General features: G+C 33.1%; 3 protein-coding genes across 3 annotated transcripts; all 3 read right to left on the bottom strand.

Moving 5' to 3' along the window:
- Positions 1 to 801: 801 nt before the first annotated feature.
- LOC110716440 (U3 small nucleolar ribonucleoprotein protein IMP4-like) lies at positions 802 to 6,993 on the bottom strand. Its single transcript, XM_021895059.1, has 9 exons — positions 6,732 to 6,993; positions 6,530 to 6,613; positions 5,585 to 5,694; positions 5,431 to 5,481; positions 4,569 to 4,712; positions 4,387 to 4,476; positions 3,238 to 3,344; positions 1,824 to 1,908; positions 802 to 1,144 (listed from the first exon to the last, which is right to left on the bottom strand). Exons 1-9 carry the CDS (start codon positions 6,841 to 6,843, stop codon positions 1,046 to 1,048), a joined length of 882 nt encoding a protein of 293 aa, XP_021750751.1. The 5' UTR covers positions 6,844 to 6,993; the 3' UTR covers positions 802 to 1,045.
- Positions 6,994 to 12,444: 5,451 nt separating this feature from the next.
- Positions 12,445 to 12,768, bottom strand: LOC110716834 (mitochondrial import receptor subunit TOM9-2-like). The gene has a single exon (XM_021895483.1). The coding sequence runs from the start codon at positions 12,766 to 12,768 to the stop codon at positions 12,445 to 12,447; it is 324 nt and encodes a 107-aa protein (XP_021751175.1).
- A 4,642-nt stretch (positions 12,769 to 17,410) lies between these two features.
- LOC110716416 (U-box domain-containing protein 44-like) lies at positions 17,411 to 21,828 on the bottom strand. The gene is made up of 3 exons (XM_021895031.1): positions 20,794 to 21,828; positions 20,382 to 20,682; positions 17,411 to 19,057 (listed from the first exon to the last, which is right to left on the bottom strand). The coding sequence occupies exons 1-3, from the start codon at positions 21,571 to 21,573 to the stop codon at positions 17,610 to 17,612; spliced, it is 2,529 nt and encodes an 842-aa protein (XP_021750723.1). The 5' UTR covers positions 21,574 to 21,828; the 3' UTR covers positions 17,411 to 17,609.
- Between the last annotated feature and the right edge of the window lie 518 nt (positions 21,829 to 22,346).

Below are 22,346 nucleotides of genomic sequence, written 5' to 3'. Positions count from 1 at the left end.
AATTGTATCAATATTATTATTGTTATTATTATTATTATTAATTATTGATAATTATTATTAATTATTGATAATTATTATTATTAGTTATTGATTATTATTATTATTATTATTATTATTGTTATTGTTATTATTATTATTATTATTATTATTATTATTTATTGATGATTATTATTATTATTTATTGATTATTATTATTATTAGTATTATTATTATTATTTCAATTATTATTGTTATTATTATTATTATTATTATTATTATTATTATTGTTTTGTCGTTGTAACAAGAGGTTAAAAGAATGAAATTTGGCTTTATATCATTAGCAATATCATTCGACATAAATTAAGAGTTGAGCTGAGCTGAACTGAGCTGAGCTGAACTGAACTGAATTGAATTTCAACGGAACAGAACAGGCCCTTACTATGCTTTTCAATTCCACAATAAACCCCAATTACACAATGTTTGTACACCGTTCTATACTTGAAAGTATAGAGGAATTTTGTTTCAAAAAAAAAAAAGTGTAGAGGAGTTTTTAATAAATTGACATCCTACAAATATAAAATGAGATTAACGCAATGTAAATTAAAATTTAATACTTAAAATACGATGATGGCAAATTATTGAGTATAAATAAGTTTACTTGTCAAACAAAAGAAAAAAAAAAGGCTGAGACTCAAATCGTTGCAAATAATTTAAACCGGATGTAGCAGCATATATGAATGACGATAGTAAGTATGAGAGGCCATCTCAACATTACCTAGACCACGTTGTACATTATAGCATATGTGAACGCAAATTAGCAAATATAAATACCAAAGAAAGCAGTAGATTACTCATGGTCAATCTGACAGAGATTTTACCTATTTTTATAGCATGATCAAATTAATGTTCCATAGTGTCAAAATTGATTACAAATTACAACATAAAGTTGCATTCATCTACCCATGGGAAGTGTGAGGCATCGCAAGGAAAAATTACAGGTATTTTCCTGTTAAAGAAGAAAAGAAATGACAACAGCCAACATCAGATCTAAGGTCAATCAATGCAATCAATCGCCAAGGAACTTTCTCTTCTTCGTAGTATTCATGTACGGCCTAAGTACCCATTCATTCTGGGCTTCTTTTTGCTCCACTGTCCCTAGCTTAATCTGCATTTGGGGAGAGTAAGAAATTAATTAGCAGACAGAAACATTGTCCTAGCATAATCTTTTCATGAGAAGAGTTAAGTGTATAAGATTAGCTTTAGAGTTCCTCAGAAGCAGGGTAGTTCATTGGTAAATCCATTCCATAGGACATGCCTTTAATGACTATGGATACAAATTATGAACTTATTACTTCAGTATTCCAGACTAGAAATTTGTAATAATTTCATTGATATAATAAAGGGGCAAGGAATATTACATTGCTTGCTAAATGGGGAAAGTAATAAGAAAAATAAGACAAATAACAAGAAATGGAGTAGCAGCTTCAATACTGATAATATTGAAAAACCCTTGATTCTGCACTTGATAAAAAAAGTTAAAAGAAAGATTACACAAGTATTCATAACTTCCCAATCAGTCATCAATTTCATGTAAAATAATTATAAAATAATGGGGAAGCCATTTTTCTCCAAAGAATAATCAGGAAAAATTTGCATGTAGCAGTTGCTTTTTATTATATTATATATGAACAAAAGAGAGACTGAAATTACAGTGGAGCTTGTCACTTTGTCAGGAAGGCATCGATGAGACAAGCATATATATGACTATGCCTCTATGACCAAGTGCAATTAAGGCATGATATCATTCACAAAATTATAATAAAAACTGGCATCACCAAGTTCACCTGGTATAATCGTAGCTCAAACCGAGGACCGATCTCCTTAAGTTCAATTGATTTTGGACCCCCTTGTTTGTCATAAACATGGTGTCTGCAATATAATTGAGAACAATTAGCAAAGTACAAAAAAAGTAAAAATTTAATGAGACAGGCCAAGTTGAAGGTAGATATGAGATATCATTATCATGGTACTTGTTCTCTTTTCTTATATCTTTTTTCTTCGTTTTGTGTGTGTGTGTGATTGTTGGTGTTCTAGGTTACTTCCCTAGAACATGTCTCATTACTAAGCCTCAAAAAAAAAAAAAAAAAAAAAAAACAATACTCTCCTAGTCTCCTTAGTCATTAAGTAGGATTGTAGGAGTGATAAAATTAGGGATAACTGTAAGATGGATCAGTGGATGATCTGGCGATAGTGGCCAGGTAGCTCATAAGCATCAAAGTTTAGTCTTTGGCTGTAATATCTTAAATCCAGGTCTACTACTTGGAACACAAATTGTTCTGCTAGGGCATGCAGCAATAATGAAGCACAACACTACAGCTTGAGCAGAGTTATGCTGCTGCTCCATTAGATCTCTACATTTCCTGCTCTGAATGGCTAGTGTAAGGCTGTATTCTCTTCACCTTATTTTTGCTGAACTCCCTGATTATTTTTAATGAACAGAATATATTTTTACTGAACAGAAATTAATTTTACTTAAAACAAATTCAGGTATATGCAATACAATGAAGTGAAATTATCATTCATACATAGAATTTCCACTTTTGGCATAGCTTTCCTCCCATCTTTTCCTGCTTTGAAATATAGGATAGAATAAAAGAGCACTAATCTAGATGGTCCAATCCTAGTTACCTAAGTCTTAATAGTGATTTTAAAAAACATAACTCAAACAAAGAATGGAAACATGGATGAAGACAAGGAACGACTGAAAAATCAAGAAACTTGAAGGCTATGCTTGGTTTGACGTAAAACATATTCAATAAATAAAGATTTTCCATGGAAAATATTGCTGCTAGGGAAGACACAACTACAAACTAGATTTTATTTGTTGGTTCCTCACAAGAAAAAGTTATTATTGAGAAAAGGAAATTGGAATTAGAGGGGGAAATATAGATGGGAGAAATACATAATATGGCAATTTTTTTCTTACAAAAGGAAAAAGTTTTCCACTCTTGGAGAGCTGTTTTCCACCCTTGAGAAACATTTTCTCCGCCCCTTGATAAACTAAACAAGTTCGTATAATATATCTTTTGTCAAACAAAACACAGCTGAAATGTAAAGGCAAGAAAATGTATTCATTTCAGCGAGGATGTTGGGAGGTCAAGGTGTGATTTGAGGGTTCATAAATACAAAGGTATTCCATCAATGACTAGATTAAGATACCACAACATAAAAATTATCTTTAAGCACTTTTGATCTAACCTGAATGAGATATAATCAGACTGGTTTGCAAAAGTAATAATTCGCTTAGAATCTGGCTTTGGTACCGGAAACAGATGCTTCAGGATGGTTGCTGTACGATCCCCTAGCTAGAAAATAGTAAATACAACAACAAAAATATGATCAGCTTGTACGCTTGACAGTTAAATCATGATATACAGCGGTAATTTATTAAAGAAATAGAATCCCACTATCAGCTATGTGACTGAAATAAATAAACCCATAGTTGAGTGATATACATAAGCCACATCAATGAGGTTTGATTCTGACTAATTTACAAAAAAGACACTTCAATAGAGTAAAATTGATGGATCTCTGAACCACATTGCAAATACTCAACACACAATCTTCAGCTTTAGTATTCATTAGCTGCAGATAAATCCAAGAGTCAGCCCTGAGAAATCAAGCAGAATTAAAGTTTCGCTCTATGCAAAATGTGTCACGGGAAGATCTATTATCTAAAAAGTGCACAATATAGCCTATGTCCTCTAGTAAAGGAGCTTCATCAAAATCACAGCACTTATGAGTTATGTCATCGTAGATTTTAGGGGGGAAAAAAAAAAAAAAAAAAAAAAAAAAAGAGGTCTGAGGCCTACTAGCAATCAAATTAGTAAAGTGGAGTTTAAAGCAGTAAAGCCCTTCTGAATGTTCAGGTACCTTCTCCAACTAGTAATGAAGATGAATGAACTAAATGGGAAATCTGGAATATACATGTACTTTTAATGACAATTATTCTACATTTCTACTAGATTACAAACCCATCCTGAAGTTAACATGATTGACTACTGCAGTAGATAAATTTAGAGGAACATACTTATTAGACATGATAGTCAATATACAATACTTGCAAAGTCCTCAGTAAACTGTACTTGCAAAATGGCCCAAAGAGAGTCAATAATTTTTTAATACAGGAAACAAGCAGAGCTGCATAATGTTACATGTGGACATCATGCGAGCAAAATCTAGAAATACATTACTTAAAAAACAAAAAAGGGGGAATGGATCTCAGTCCAGACAGTCAATCCTTGGGGTGAGTTTGAAGAAGTTTAAAACTATAACAAGACATCTTATAGTCTCTGTTATGAAGAATCCACCAAAGATAAAGCCAGAAATTTAAGAATTATGTCATACCTTGGTGGTGAAATTATTAAGAATAAGATGTGGATTAGCCCCTGGCATTGTTCCAATTGAATTCTTGTCTTTGATGTCATGTCTGGTAACCTGCAGGTGATATGATAAGGATCTTCCTTCCATGCCACAGGTGTAAAACTGTGTAAGGGCCTCAAGTACAAAATTAAAAGCGGAATACTTACCACATTGTGTAATCCAAAATATGCAGTAGGACCAAAAGGCAAATGACAAACAATTAACCCATCAGGCACACCACGGTGCTCATGCACCAATATAAGATCTGTAAACTCTCGTGCACGGCAAGATTCAATTATCTCATTTATAATCTGCAGCCATAATAATAAAGCAAAGGCTAACGTAAACAAAAAAATTACAAACAAAACCTTGAATAAATCCTAAGATACCATTCCCAAACAATAGTTGTCAACTAATGCACTCAGAAGCAAAGCAATGAAAGAACAAAATAGAAAATAGACAGAAGCAGGACAAGTAAATTACATTTCCAATATCTTCATTAATCAAGAGAAAGCCACTTGCTACTCACAGTTTTTCTTCATATTTATAGGTCCCAAAAATATGTAGTATAAAGCTTGAACCTAGAATTAGCTAATACTCTGTACATTGTATTCAGATCATAAGAGTGACAAGAAACTCAATTTGTTTGTGCAACTTAAGATGTTTTGTCTTCTTTACATATTTACGACCATAGACGTGTCCTTTCTTCTTTTTTCCCTCAATTGGGAGGGTAAGGGGGGAGTAAGGCTTCACAATTAGATTTCACATAGTCCAGTCTTCACACATCCAAGATTGGACATATTTAGGGCACGTACATGCTAAATGCAAAGGTCTATGACTTCCTATCATATGTATCTATAGTTCAAACATTTTCAAGTATATGCAATACGTTGCTCCATCAAATCTTGATACATATACAGCTGACAGAAACAAAGGTAACACAAACAAACAATTGATGGCACATAGCTGCAGAATAACAAATTCCTACTATATATCTCAATTCTAGATCATAAGTTGTCAATAACAAACCTGGCCACCTCTATTCATACGTTCTGCATTAGGAAAGACAAACTTCAGCTCCTACAAAAAAGCATTCCCTATATCAGTGATACTCTGAATTCTAAAACCAAAAGCAACGTTTATTCGTCAGAAGCAAAAGATGATCACTGAAACTTGGACAAACCTTTGTAAACTGGGTAAGGGGTTGACTAGGATCCCTTGATGTAGTTAAGAGAATCTTCGGTTCTCGTTCAGTTGCCTTGGCATATTCATCATCAATAAGTGACCTAGGAACTGTGCAATGATGGGAATGAAATAACAAAATACTCCATATAAAGGTATAAATCAGCAATAATCCTAACAGACCAATATTTTTCCCAGGGGCAAGTGGATAATAAACTACAAGCCTATAAATATCAACAGTCTGCATCTTGAACGTGTTATTAGCTACAACTTACCTGAGCTATGAAATTATAAAATCTACAACCTTTAAAGCCCATCCTTTAACAATGCTAGCCATACGGTGTAAAATACAAAATTTTCATTTCACATAAGGCACCCATGTTTATCCTTGCATATGGCTGATATGGGGGCATGAAATTACACTTAAAATAGAAAAGCACATAATTATGTAAAATGTTGTCAGGATTGACGATCAGACACACACTGAATTTTATACTCGTAACAAAGCCGTGCATAATAGGTTACAATGCATGTTTTGCACTTAACCAAAGGGAAGTATAAAGCAACTGAACATCATTTTATAAAATGCAGATTTTTTTCACATTACCTTTCTCAACAACTTCCTAAGAAGTTCATCTTCTAGCTAAAAATAACTAAGCAGCTACAACACCCGAATCCCATTAAAACAACGCCTTAAACGAAAAACCAACATAAGTACATAACAATAAGGTTACAGGCTTACAACTCCTCTCAGTTGAATTCAAAGTAAACACAAACCCCATAACACCCAAAAAGCCAACAAATTTTAGATGAAAAGGCATAAGCAAACAAGTAGCATAATTTAATTTCAAATGTCTTTCGATATGTATAAAATCAAATAATCTCTTAATAAATTCTGATAAAATCAAAACAAATTGATCAATGAAAAGATGGAAAAGGAATATACCTGCAGTGTAATCGTCTTCGAGGTCGATTTCTTGGCGAAGGGCAGCTTCTTCATTCCTCAATTCCGTTGGAATTGGCTTCCCATCTGTCACAAAATCACCCATAATAACCCATTCAATCAATTACACCCAGAAATGAATAAGAAAATAAAAACCCAGAAATTAAAAAGAGAATTAAACCCAGAAAAACAACAAAAATCAAACCTTCAAGAGCTTCTCTGATTTTGCGTTTCTTCTCATACAACAAACGCTCTTTGCCTTCTAAGCTTTTTCGGTAGAGATACTCTCTCCTCAATCGAATGTTCCTTCTCAACATTTTTCTGAATTGGAATCCCTAATTTGGAATTGGGGAATTGATAAGCGTCGTTGAAGAGAGAGAAAGAAAGGCGAGTGTAATGGAAGAGGGTTTAGGGTTTAGGCAGTTCAGCAGTCTGCAATTTGTGACTGTGTTCGCCTAGCAGGAAGGAGGCCTGGTGGTTAGAGGTGTCAAAACCGAACCAACCCGAAAAAAATTATCCGTTTCGAACTGTAACCGATCCGATTTGATCCGAGAAATTCAAGGCCCAAACCCGATCTGTAACCGAAATGAACTCAACCCAAATCCGAACTTGACCTGATCTGAACTTCACCCGACACCGATTTGATCCGACCTGAACTCAACCCGAATCCGATTTGACCCGACCTGAACTCAAACCGAACCGATTTGACCCGACCCGAGCTCAACCCGATCCGAAATTGACCCGAAAAATAATTGATCTAATCCGATCTGTTTTGACCCGAATTGATATTAACCCGATCCAATTTTAACTCAATTTTATTTTTACCCGATCTGAATTTAACCCGATCATAATTAATTATTTACTTTTTTTATTCAAAATCTTATACTATATATTTACTAATTATTAATAAGTTAACTTTTTTACTACAAAGAAATAATCTAGAGATTTTGAGTTATTAATTATTTATTTTTTTATTCATATTCTAGACTGATATTTGGCTTAATAATGTTGAGTGTTATTTAATAGGTGTTTGTTGAAAAGATTTAGAGATTTTAGTGCATTTTTTAATTTAGTTTTGATGTTTGGCCAAGTAATGCCGAGTCTTATTTACTAGAGTTTTTTTTTTTTTTTTTTTTTTTTTTTTTTTTTTTTTTTTTTACGATATTTTTGATTCCATGCAAGGTGTTTGTTGAAAATTTAGTGCATCTTTTTATTTAGTTTCTGGACTGATGTTGTCTTATATATTAGGGTTTCCATTTCTGTTTTGTGTTTCTTTGTAATATTATTAATTGCATGCAAAGTGTTTGTCGAAATGATTTAGAGATTTTAGTTCAAATTTTTCTCTAGTTTATGGACTGATATTACTAGGTGTTTTGCAGATTGTCGGATGTCAACAAAAAAATCAAAGAAAATCTATAATACCAATATTGATGAAGGTAAAATAGTTAGACATTTTGATCCTAACAATATTACTGATTCTGATAAGATTTTTTTTCTTTATTCAAAGGAAATTAAAAGAGAATATTTTATTAAAAAAAAATGAGTTCAAATGATTTGGTGGGTAAGACAAAAGTGTTGGAAGGATGAGGGCAAGAAAAAAGTAGGTGATTTAGATTGTGGCAAACGGAATCACATGAGGATTACTTGCTTTTTAATCGCTCACATCAGTGAGCGATGTTGGTATATCAATTAAGTTTTTGATATATAAAATGAGTGTTTAATTGGTTATTTTGTGGGTAAGTTATGACATATTTGTCAAAATAATAACGCTCAAACCTCAATTTTTAATTAGAAAAATGATATAAGGAGTTATTTTATGGAATAAGTGATTGATAATACTTCAAATGCGCAACTCAAATATGTATCTTATCTCATCAAACATGTCAATAGTTCACCTTATAACAGGTAAACAACCATGTATATAAAATTTTGTAATAAGAATAATAACACGCTTTATTTGTCAATCCTTATAACAATAATAAGTTTGAATAATCCTTAAAACATTTAATAAACTACCTCTATTTCATATTATGTGCAAAATTTATCAAAAATGGTTGTTACACATTCTGTGCAACAAATATATTCATTCCTTTTTAAATTTCCATTCGTCTCTCTAATTATCACACGCACCAATGCACCATTATCTTTCCCCAATCTCCTGAAATCCAGAGGGGAGCTCTAACCGCTTGAGCTATCTCTCACTCTCGTTGTGTGTGGCTCTTTGTGTATTTGGTTTCTTGTTGTTTTTGTATATGTCAAACTCCTTTATATATATAGTGGTGCATAAGTAGTAGATAAAGTCGGCAAAAACCTTCAAGATTATTCTTGAACCTTTAATACTAGAATCATCTACTACCTCCGATTGTAATATATGCAATTTTGGGTATTATTTGTGAGATATAAAAAATTTCAAAGTTGCATATGATCGTATTAGCTTCTTTCCTTGAGTTGACCGACATTACTTGAGTAATGTGTATTATTCTAGAAGATTATGCTTCGTCTAGAATAATCAAGATCAAGACTTCAAACCAAAAGTTATAATATGCATGCACCGACATTGTAGAGGATTGGACCATAAAATTTGGGCCACAATTACCCAACAGACATACCAAGTGTAAATTTTCTTACATTTTAAAAAAAAAAACAAACAAAAAAAAAAGAAGGATTCTTGTCAAGCTTCGTCAACAAGTATGTTAAGTCCAATATTACGCCAAAGCACATCTCTCACAAATAAGCATAAGCTCATCGTTTTCTTTCATCATTTCCTTAAAAATAAGGCATAATTTTTCAGGGTAAGATAATCCATAACACGACCATCACAAATGCAAAACAAAATCAAAATAGCTCTTAAACAAAGTCCTAATGAATATAAATTGCCTTGATAGTCTGATAGAGTAATAACATGCCTAAACATGGAGGCAATGAATCTGTTGACCTTATGTTTTGATGATGACCAAGGAACCAAAGCAAACCCATATAAGTTTAACTTTCGTTTTTAGCTTTGATTAATGACAAGTTTATGCTATGAAATTCTGGAGTAAGAAGGGAGCATGACACAAGGTCTAATTCAGCTATGTGAGGATAAAGAAATCAATCATAAGTCGTGTTCCTTTAGTGAGGAACTGAAGCTACAAAGTTGAAGCTTCGAAGGCAAGTTCCTTGAGTGAGGAACTGAAGCTTCAGCAGAGTTCAAGGAGTCTAATGTATTTTATCTTTATTTTAGGCTTCTTGTATTCATGATAATACAATGATAATTTAGGATTTAAGTGGATTTAAATTTATTTATGATAAAGATTTTATTTTTCATATTTTAACTTGTTAATTTTCGAAAATATCTTTTAAGTTAAAATATCTTTTGTGAAAAGATTTTCTGTTTTGATTTTATCCTATTCTTTGAAAAATCTGTTTTGGAAAAATATTATCTTAAACGTGTGTTTTACTTTGTCAAAATAAGTTGAGATAATTTAGGAAGCAGTAAAACCACTTCCCAGTATTTTGTTTTACTTGCTACCCAAGATCCCACTCCTTGCGCTTCCTAGTTTTAAGGAAGTTGTGGTTGAGTGGTGATTGAGGCAACGATTATTTTAACTTCCTAATTTTTCTATAAATAGCTTCGGTTTTCTGTTGAGAAAAATATACTTGAGCATTACGGTCTTTTAGCTTTCAAAAGTGTCATAATCCACTTAAGTCCTTGAGTGTCTTTGTACTTAGCAATTTAAAGTTTAATCTTGAGTTGTATTGGGATAAAGTTTGGGAAAACTCTAAGAGTGTTTTATTGCTTTGAGTGAAGCAAGGAGAAAGAGAGAGTTAGCGAGATCAACTGATTGAGGGATCAGTTGAAAGGAGCTTGAGTTCGTTGAGGAACTTAGGTTTAGAGTCTTAATTTGCCTATTATTATTAAGAGTTGAGTTTAAAATCCCTTGTGATCGTGGTTTTTCTTCTTGATTAGGGCCAAAAAGTTTTCCACGTAAAATCTCTCTTTGCACTTTTAGTTTTTGTTTGAGTTCCTTTATAAATTCTGCAAAAATTACCCTAGTTCCTCTACAATACAATTCACCCCTCCTCTTGTATTGTTCATTCGAGTCAACATAATCATACAACACACAACTGAAATCCAAACTAAACATGTTAATTACAGTCTAACTAAATAACAACAGGACACCCAAAAGGTCCCAAAACACCATCTATTTCAAAGACTAAACTAAGCCAAATACCCATAACCCACGCTTAAGAGCAATGGTAAATCATGTGAATCCTAAGAAAAAATTATACGGAGCATAACCATACTTGAGCAATCCCAATATAAGACTAAATACGGACTATACAATAGCCAAGTGACATAAAACTGTGATGTGGTCATCGGGTCATTATGATTTCCTTAAGGGTTTGGAACAGGACAAATATCTTTGATGGCCATGAAAGGCTAATGAGAACAAGGAGCCTACATAGTAATGGGTACAGAACCATATCAGGGAAGATATTTATAAATATCAGAGGAGACAAAGTCACAAAGCATATAATTTTTGCATAGAGTTGATGAGTGCTAACATCAGATTCTTGATCCTGCAGAAAGGTCATTTGAAGGGTGATTAAGTTGTTTGCTTCTACTCTCACTTTGATCTCCTCATCTCATTTCAATAACGAGAAACTGTTCGGTTATAAAATATATACACAAATATATAAGTCTAGTTGGCATGTGAAAGAGGTGCAAATGAACAAGCCCTTCTGATATGATCCTCACATAAGTCACATTCATGACCGAAATCAACAGTCCAATACTTCATAGTATATCCACCAGTTGCATCATGCAAGCCCCCCTCATTTAACAAAAGAAAGTACCAAACATCAATTTCCCACATTAATTTTCTAGTTTCCCAAGAATCACAGTTTCAAAACAAGCATATGTCAGATTAACCGATGCCATATTAGTTTGTATACCACTATACCCTCTTTAAATTTTGGTTTAATGACAGCTTAAAGTTTTCCTAACACACCTAGGTGCTGCCGTATTCAACATAGCAACCATTGCCTAATTTCAATAGACCTCGAAAGCAAAAGAACTCGAATCACTGGCTTCTTTTCTCTATATCTGTAATCCTCCTTCAACTAATCAACTAAATGGATGTCAGGGTCCATTCATATGGGATCCAAAAGAAGAATTTACACTTCTATTTCATTTCATAGCCCCTTGAAACTCACTATCAAATTCACCACAACAGCAAATTTTCCTATTCATAAGTAGTCTTTCAATCGGTAATGTTTCATTGTCTAATGTCTATTCATCAAAACATAAGAGCAGTAAAATAATACAAACACACCAAAATGTCAGAAATTTTTCAATAAAAATTACATTGCCCTAAAACCCCAAGATCCCAACATAAAAACCCTGCAAGTCTGTAACAAAAATCAATATAAGGTTAAACAAAAACAAGGCCTTTAATCAAAATCATCACACATTCACACTACAGATGAAATAGCAAAATAACTAAGAGCACCTTCATCAGAATTCTTTCATAGCAGAAGGATATTCACTAAAGAAGGTAATATCATACAAACCCAAAATTAAGCAAGAACACCCCTTTAACCTTCAATTCTTTCATACCAGATGGATATTCAGAACCCCCATAAAAAATTAAATCAAAATGTAATAATTCATCATAAATAATAAGCACCAATTAGCAAAGTAAGCAGGTCCAATTTTATTATTATACCATTGAAAAAGGCTAAATCACATAGAAGTAATATCTGAATATTAAGCCCAAAATATAATTAAAAAAAACCATCAACCCCTTAGTTCTTTCATACTTTTAGTCAAACTAAAATATCAAATCAAACCCATAAATTATTAAATTATACCAAAACAAGAACCCTAAAACCCCAACAAAACCCAAAAATTACTAAAACCAAAGAAACAAAATCTAATAAGAATTGGGGGCAGCAGGAGGAGGGGTGCCAAGAAGGCTAGCCTGCTGAAGCTCCAAAGCATCCAACTGAGCATCGCGCTCGAGCTCGATGATGAGAGGAAGAGCGAGGACAAGGAGTGTTGTGCCAACTATCCAAGCAGCTTTACCAGTGCTCTTAAGCAGCTTCTTTGTACTGTTTGCTGCATTGCTAGCAGTTTGCTGGGTTTTTTGGTAGATGGGTGAGTTTGTAACTGTTGTTGTAACTCTGCTTAATATCCCTCCATTGTTGTTGTCATTGCTTGATCCTATTCGTTTTCTTCCGATGTTTTTTGATGCCATTGATTGATTGATTGATTGATGAATTTAGGACTTTATTTTTGTGATTGTTTTTCTGGTGTAGAAGAAGAAAGAAAAGACAGAAGAGAAAGGTAATAAAGGAAGAAGAGAAGAAGGGTTTTTGTTGGGGTTTGGGGTTTAGGGATTTGTTATAGAATCATATGATGTACAAGAATTTGAGTCTGTCTAGACTTGCAACTGTGCTAGGACTTTTTACCTGTGCACAAGGGCTGTTTAGTCTTTTCATACAAAAATTAACTTCTTTTTGATAATATATACTTCCCCCGTTTTTTTTACTTAATCCGCTCTGACTTTTACACTATTCACCACTCCTCCTTTGACCGTCTTTTGTGAATAATTTGTAAGGAAAAATATGTTCATGTTGGATATATTGAATTCGTCTTAAGAAATACTATCATAATATATAACTTTTATAATTTTTACTTATGGAGAATTAAAGTTATTAATCGTTGAAGTTTTGCATTGGCAAGCGTAATAAAAGAAACAGGTCAAGTAAAAAATAACATAGGAAGTACTTCTTCTGTTTTTTTAGGTGACACCTTCTATTATCAATCCACACATGTTTTTAACGATTAACTAGTTTTTGGGTCTGGGCGATGCCCTGGGTTATTACATAGGGTTGATCGTTAATATACATTGTAATTTATAACTCAATTTTCTTGTGATAAATTTGTTGTTCATATTGAATTGTCATTTGTTACATATTAATATTTTGTATTCAAAATAATACATAAAAAATAACTTAGTTTGGTGATAAAACACTTAATTTTAGATTTAGAGGTTGTGTGTTCAAATAAATCTTGTGGAGAGGGTTTTTTTTTTTTTTTTAATTATAAGTGCATGACGTGGCGTAATGATTAGTTGAGTAGGTGACGTGGCGTAGTGAGGGTGGTTTACGTAACATGTGGACATTCTTAGGAATGCCTTGTGCATGACGTGGCGTAATGATTAGTTGAGTAGGTGACGTGGCGTAGTGAGGGTAGTTTACGTTACATGTGGACGTTCTTAGGAATGCCTTGTGCATGACGTGGCGTAATGATTAGTTGAGTAGGTGACGTGGTGTAATGAGGGGAGTCTACGTGACACGTGGACGTTTTTATAAACGCCTTTTAATAGACTAGTTTTGTGCCCGTGCGATACCCGGGTTGTTTATTGAATTTTAAGATAAATTTTTAATCTATATGTCAAATTTTAAAACATATCATTGATACAAAATTAGTTAGGAATTGATGTGTTTTTGTGATGATTTAAACTATATAATAGGCATGTAATGACTAATAATAATAACATTGGTGAAAAACATTTTTTGACCCGTAACCTGAAATAACGACCCTGTCCGAAATGACTCGTGACCCGACCCGATTGACAAGTCTACACATAGTAATAAAATTATATTAGATTGTAAAGTATATTGTTTTAATTGATTAGAATATATTATAAATAATGGATGTGGTGCATTTTGAGCTATCTTTTGCTCCAAAAAAATACTATGATACAAAAAATAAATTTATATGATAATTTATGAGAGTTATAATTTTTTTTTAATAAAATTATAATTTAATTTGTACATATGAAATATTGATAGTTTATCGAAATAAAATTCTAAATTAACAATTTTATCCTAAAATTCTATCCAAATTCGATTGAAAATAGAATTCTAAATTAACTTTTTTATCCTACAAATTGAATTCTATATATCTCTATCCTACGTGGCGTGACACTTGGCGAAAAATTGGAATGCCAAGTGTCGCTATCTCGTCGTCTGACAAATTATATTAGATTGCAAAGTATATTATTTTAATTGATTAGAATATATTATAAATAATGGATGTGGTGCATTTTGAGCTAATTTCTTTGCTCCAAAAAAATACTATGATACAAAAAATAAATTTATATGATAATTTATGAGAGTTATAATTTTTTTTTAATAAAATTATAATTTAATTTGTACATATATTGATACTTTATCAAAAATAAAATTCTAAATTAACAATTTTATCCTAAAATTCTATCCAAATCTAATATATCATATAACTAATATATAAAGCTAAACTTTTAGCCAGTTCACGAGGCATCGACACTTGGCGTTAAACGCCAAGTGTCGCACCACGTTGGATGGATTTAAATAGATGATTAAAAAGTTAATTTAAAATTCTATTTAGATATATAATTTTAGGATAAAATTGTTAGTTTAGAGTTTTATTTTCAATAAAATACCAATATTTTAGAGGTACAAATTAAATTATAATTTTGTTAATTTTTTTTTTTGGATAAAATTTAGCAAATCGTCATAAAATCATATCAATTCCTAACTAATTTTGTATCAATGATATATTTAAAAATTTAACATAAATATTAAAAATTTATCTTCAATAAATAACCCGGGCATCGCACGGGGCACAAAACTAGTATATATATAAAGGGGAGTTTTTTCCCGAGTTTTTAGAGAGCCACGTAGGATCTAATTTTCTCAGCGCGCCATGTAGGATTATAAATCTTAGTAGTAGCCAATTAAATAAGAGATTATTAATTTCTTTTAGAATTAAATAATTTAAATGCCATGTAAGCAAAACTGGCGAATGAGATTTTTAAGTTTAAATTAATTAAATATTATATATTATCTTTTAATATTAGGAATTTTATCTAAATATATAACAAATTTTAGGCTCATAAATACAAAAAAAAAACATTATTTAAAAAAAATCAAACAAACCGTGCATCGCACAGGCTTCATGCAGTTTAATTGAAAATATAATTCTAAATTAACTTTTTTATCCTACAAATTGAATTCTATATAACTCTGTCCTACGTGGCGTGACACTTGGCGAAAAATTGGAACGCCAAGTGTCGCTATCTCGTTGCCTGGCTAAAAGTTTAGCTTTATATATTAGTTATATGATAAGTATGGATATCTCTAAGTAAAATTATAAAAAAAATGAATATTTATAAAATATACTCCCTCTGTTTTTTTATAGTTGCAGCACATATATTTTCACGATAATTAAGAAATGTAGGGTTTACATAATATAATACACTTTAATATGGGATGAGTGGTTGCTAATAGTGTAATTTAGAGAGTCATGTACTATAGATAAGGGAAACAGGAGGTTTTCCCTTAAAATAACTTTCCATTTATAGTGTGTTGTAAGTATTGTAGCAATTCCATTTTAGAGAAGTATTGCAGGTATTAAAAACGGAGGAAGTACATTGAAACGATTCAAACAAGATTTCACATGAATATGTTTCATCGTATTTATAAACTGCAAAAGTGAGTCAAAGCGTGTTATGCGAATAGCATAAAAGTCAAACGATGTCAACTAAAAAACCGGAGGAAGTATTTTTTTTTTTAAGTAAGGTGGAGAAGGGAAAGAAGAAAAAAAAAAGAAAAAAGAAATTACCCTCACAAGATAAATTCGTTATGCTTCGAAAAAAAATAGAGAGCTAAATAACTAAATACCTCAAAGCTCACGAAAACATAATAATTTTGGTTACCAACACCAATTGATACATACGAAGTACATAATACAAAACGATGACACATTTAATTAATGCACCACCAATTAAAGGACAACGGACACATACATATACTTTTAATATACCCTGTCAATGTACGTGTTACTCTTGATTTACGTATTACACCATGTCCTAACTCCTAAAGGTCTACTTTTCTAGTCTCCCTATTGGCATTGAAGGAGTTAGTTTCACCCTATAATAACTTGAGTCATAAATGACTAGTATCTTCCGTTGGTATTAACTATTAAGTGTCGTGTCTAGGCTAGAATTTGGGACCATGAGTCAAGTTTTAGGCTGGAATTTGGTGTATGATGGTGTTATACTCAGCTCGACTTGACTCATTTACATCCTTACCTAAGCTCATGGAAGCATAATAACTTGTGAAATACATGCTTGGCAAATACTTGGTATTTTTTGTTATGATCAAGTTATGCAGCAATCCAGTTTCTGGATTGCTACACATCTGAGCACTAATGATTGGGAGCATCCCTGGGCAACAGTTCAACTCACAGTTTGGCTTTCGAGTTTTCTTCTGTCACGCTTAGTTTTAGCTGATTTCTATACCTTAGTTGCTTGCTTTGTCAATAATACTTTCATGACTGAAGTTTGATTCCAAATAGCCAGCATTTCTTGCACAACAAACCTTATGTAATTGCTATCATACATAACATATGTCATGGAGTGATAGTGCTTCTAAAAGTTTGCATTTAACATTGGTCCATTTGTGGTCTGATCTCCTAGGTGTGCTCATATGAACATAGGGGTTTTTGCATCAACTCTACAGAGTACATTTTTTCACGAACAAAGCAAGGCCGAGGCAATGGAATCCATCATGGACTCATGGTCACCTCTGCTAGAATTGGCTCTTAGTCAGAGAATTGTGTCCTGCTGCCCTGCTGGTCAGTTCTTCCTGCTTTTAAGCTATTTTGAAAAGAGTTCAGTCTGTGAAATTGATTCTATGATGGCGTAGTTTTTCTTGACCTTCTTATGTTGGAGTAAACTTTTCTTCTTTCTTTGGAAGATAAAAGGTGCTTGCACTGGTGCTTGATGCTGCTGTTTTGTGTATCATAAAGTCGTACACTGATAAATATACAAGTATTAGTAAGATCAATAAAAGGTTCCAAATCGTGTCATTTTCTTTCATAGACTGATTTCGCACATAATTTACATCCATTGATAAATACCATTCCTTACATTTCCTCTATTATATATGCTCACAAGCCTAAATGATCCAATCCACTGCACAAAACATTTATACAGGAGTAATAAAGAGTATAAATATTACATGATGTATCCTATCAAAGCATTGACTAGAAGTAGCTGGATTGATCTTGTAGCAATTCAAGCTGCATCAATATGTTAGCCACCAGGGGTCTCAAAGAAGGCTCCCCTTTGTGAGCAAGATCGATTAACACCACTTGAGTTGAACCTCCATACTTCGATCTAAATTCTTCAATCCGAAGAACTCTATCCAATATCCATAATGCCGTTTCTTTAGCCTTTACACTTCCTACTTCTAAAACCTTAATAATAGCCATCACTCCACCTGATATTGTAGCTATGAAATTGCTTCCATCTTCCCAAATTTCATCCTGCAATAGAGTGGCAATGGTATTTAACACTGCTTCATCAGCTTCTCTTTTATCACCCTCCAAAATACGGATCAAAGGAGGAATAGCACCAGATTTTACTAGGCAAAAGTTTCCTTTCACACTGCAATATCCACTGTGGATTTTACAGAATCCATCTGCAGAAGGCGTAGGAACACAATAACCCCACCGCAAATTCCTTAGCCTTCTAGAGGAAAGGGTATTTTGTGATAGTTGAGTTAGCGATGTTGCAGCTCTTGATTTGGCTTTAATTGATCCATGTGAGAGGATCTTTATTAGAATAGGTATAACTCCCATTTCTGCTGCATAGACTTGTAGTTTCTTGTCTGAAGGTAGTGTAAACCTGATAAAAATACCTGCAATACTTTCTTCTAAGCATTGAGTAGTGGTGGTTGAACTTGAAGAGCACAAAGAACCAATTAACAAGACTAGCATAGGTAACAAATTCATCCTTTTGAGTGTATCAGTTGCCTTTTTATCAGAAAGAGGAATGTTGCTCAACAAACCAATTGCAGCTGCCTTTTCAGCCTCTGACGATGAAGATGAGATTATATTCACTATGTTTGGAAGATAATTTTCTTCAATGGATACATTATTCGATATGGTAAATAACAGATTCAGGGCTGCCACTCTTATTTTGGTGTCAGTTTCATTGATAAGAGGAAGCAAAAGCTGCACAGCGCCATTTTGGGTTGTTTTGCTTGTAACTTCAGCTACATTAGGCTGAGAAAGAATGTTGTTTAAAGCTAGAAGGATATTGCACTTGATTTTTGGACTAGACAAGTTTATAAGTGACAGAAGTTGATCAGGCAAATCCCTATGTTCAAGAACAGAATCCGAACATGATATGGTTGCAAGGATAGCAGATGCAGGTTCCCGGAGGCTCATGAGAGAAGAAGTAACAGAGAAAAGGAGCTGAAGCAGAGGAGGAAGAATACCGGAATCAACTATGTACGATATATTTTTGGTTGTGAGGGAAACATTTTGTAAAGCATTTAAGGCTGAAAGCTTTGCTTCAAGCTTTCCTGTCTTAAACATGATGACTAATGGTTGAATTGCACCGTCTTCTCCAAGTGAGTCTCGAGATTTTTCTGTCAATACCATCCTTGAAAGTGCAGTTGCCATTAGAATTTTACTCATTTCTGAACCTGCAAGAATATATGACTGTCATCATATTGGTGTATGATTTGCTTACTTACAGTCACTCAAACTACAGATTCATACTACCAATTCATAACAGCAAGTAGAGCCTTTCAAATTAATACTGCAATCAATAGTCCTTTTTATTTACTATTGTTAAGTTCAGCAGAACAAGAAGCCTTCCACCTAAGTCAGACTGTTAACCAATTATGATTTTATTTGGCTGGAAGGATACGTTTTCCTAGGAGCGAATCCATTTTTCTATTTTCAATTTTGAAGGGGTGGAATATATAATTTCAAATTGATAGTAGCTTTTCTGTGATGAAATATATTTTCTACAATGTATATCGTTTTCCATAATTTGCAACCTAATGAATAGAGGATGGTATGCTGGAAAATATTTTCAGTCAAAACAAACGGAGCCTTTACCTTCAGTGAGTTTCCATCAAAGTATATCTTAAGTAGAAAATAAAATCAGTATAGAATGTTTTCTCTAAACTGAACACAGCCGAAAATAACTTTTGATAAACCGAAAGTGTTAGTATACAACTATATGCAATCCTTATTTTATAAAGTTTGTTCAATCTAACTTGATCCCTAGATCCTAAAAAGAGTAGTCATACTGCAGTAAAGTTATATGGTACTCGCTCTATAAAGCAGTGAAGTAGCTTGATCTCATCCCCACCTTCCAAAGTTTAAAGTTTGATTCAAATCCAGTGATTCTTCCCTAAGCTTCTTTTGAAAGAAAAGTATCTCAGTTAAATGATATCCATTTGAATCTTTTAGATGAAAAATTCATAAAACAGCTAATTTGGCCACAATACAAAGGTGTAAAACATGCCTTTATTAAAAAAAATGTCTTCACAAGTTGCTTTACTTTACTAACTTTGCCAAAGTTCTTGACAACTTGATTTTATAATCTAGATCTTCAAAATTTGCCTAAACATTGATAATTCCTGTATTTTCCCCTGAATATCAAATTAGAACCCTTGATATGTAATTTGTAATGTATCTCAGTCATAAATCAGACCGCCCAAGTTACAAGTAACTCAGCCCTTTATATATAATTAAAAACCTTAAAATCAATCTTATCTTAAAAATTAAAGCAACCTTAAAATTTAAAAAAGATTTAGGGGGGAAAAAGAACAAAGAACAAAGAAGAAAAGGAAGTAAAGCAGCTAGTAAAACACGAGTAGTAGGTTTGGGAAAATCACGGTCCTAGAGATGTATCCTCGAATGTACTCATGGAGAAGTTGTCTCTTGATTAACTAATGCATTAATCTTTTACCTCAAAAGAAGTAAGTTAAGGAAAAGAATAGTAGTATATTATACCTTCCTTAAGATGCTGGATTAGAGGATGAAAATAACCAGCCTCAGCCATAAGAAGAGCATTTTGAGTATTACATGAAAGACCAGCTAACAATTTCCCTGCATCATTTGAAGAAATTGGATCATTCCCGTTTAATATAGCCACCAACATAATTATACACCCTTGGATCCTCCCAACTCTTCGTCGAACTGAAGATAACTGAGAAAGATCCATCAGCAATCCAACTGCTTCTCTTCGTTCCATCTCATCTCGAGCCAAGGACTTCACCAATGTTGTTAGGGAATTAATATCTGCCATTTTTTCCTGTTAAACTTAGTTAGTACAATACCTAATTGTGCTTAAGTACACTAGGAAACAAAAAAACAAAAAAAAAAAAAAAACAGTTTAACAAATTTAATAGAAGAGAGTAAGTACCTTGGTTTGAGGATTTTCATGTGCAATGCTTCTTAGCACCTTGATTATACTTAATCTATCAATGCATTTGCTCGAACCCATTCGATTAAACAAAATGGGGATAATACCCTCATCAGTAATCCACTCGCAATCAACGATTTTATCCCTAATCATTATCTCTAATCCCAAAAGAGAATTCTTAAACTCATCATCATTTCCATACTTAAGTTGTAATGCAACATCCTCTCTTTCTATGATCATAATCTCTTCCTTTTCGCGGTAACTCTGTTCTTCATTCATGATCTCCTCAACAATCTCCCTGCTAGTACTCTCACTCGACGAACAACAATAAGAATGATGATCAAACTTAGCACTCATCATCTCCTTATGCAAAATCCCAAGTTTGTCCTTTAAGTCTAAGGACACCCCAATGCTAGCAAACAATAAAAGGCCTAATGATCTCCCAAGATCATGAGTCAATTGTTGGATGACATCGAAACGATGATCATTCGAGCATGTATTCTTGTTGACAATGCAATTACGAGCTCGTTGAAGCTCGGCTTCTACGGACCCTATGGCTGACCTTATACTTGGAGTGTCCATAATCATCTTATCTTCTCTTAGAGTGTCTAAGATCGGCGAAAGCTTCTCAATGTAGATAGCAAACTCATTTAAAACTTCCGTGTCGATTTCAGAGTCTTTTGCTAGAGAAACCACTTCATCTGCTGATGCAACAAGCTCTAACACTAGCTCTGAGAAACTTCTTGTAGTCTCCATTTTAACTTGCTTAATCTTCTTCATTTTTTTAAAATTTTTTTTGGGTTTTTTGGGATCACCCTTTTAATTTTTTCAACTATTTATAGTATTATTTTTGGCTGATGAATGAAAATTCTGGTATGAAGAACAGAAGAAGAAGAAGAAGAAAACGAGTGATGAAGAAACAAGACTAAAATGAAATTCCAGGAAAATTGAATGGTATAACTCTGTTTTGTTAGATTAAGTTGACTGTTGTGGCCAAGAAATGAAGTGGAATGGTAAGAAAGGGCCTACCTTGGACTCTTTCTTTTGGTAAGTTAGTCTATAAGACTATAAGAGTATCAATTCTTTATTCCTTTCCAAGTATGTTGCGTATCAAGTGTGGTAGAAATTTTTGACTCCACTAAAATTACTGAAGTCTTGGGGATTCAACATGTTTTTCTTGGTTTATAGTGAAGTAAAGGGAATCGCATGGAACGGTGGAAGAGATTCAATCTTATGTTACGGGTTCTTTTTATATGACATTTGGCTTTAGTCATGTACAAGGGATAGTATGAGAGACCACTAACGCACAAGATAAGAAGATTGTATTCTAAAACCACATGACGATAAAAAAAAAAGACCTACAATTTTACAAAATTTATAAGATAGTCACCTCCCTACCACTCTTTTGACGTGGGACAATTGATCTCTACACACATATGGAATCCTTAATTGGTTTTCAAAGTGAAATTAATTCGCATCTAGTAAGGAAGGGCCTGTGCAGCTGTTGGAAATAGGTAATGCAAACGGATGACTCGCGTCCGATCGGCCGGCTC

The sequence above is a fragment of the Chenopodium quinoa genome, unplaced genomic scaffold (assembly GCF_001683475.1).
Source record: "Chenopodium quinoa cultivar QQ74 unplaced genomic scaffold, ASM168347v1, whole genome shotgun sequence".
NCBI lineage: Eukaryota > Viridiplantae > Streptophyta > Magnoliopsida > Caryophyllales > Amaranthaceae > Chenopodium > Chenopodium quinoa.
The sequence above is the reverse complement of the archived record's forward strand: the minus strand, read 5'-3'. Positions and strand labels throughout refer to the sequence as shown.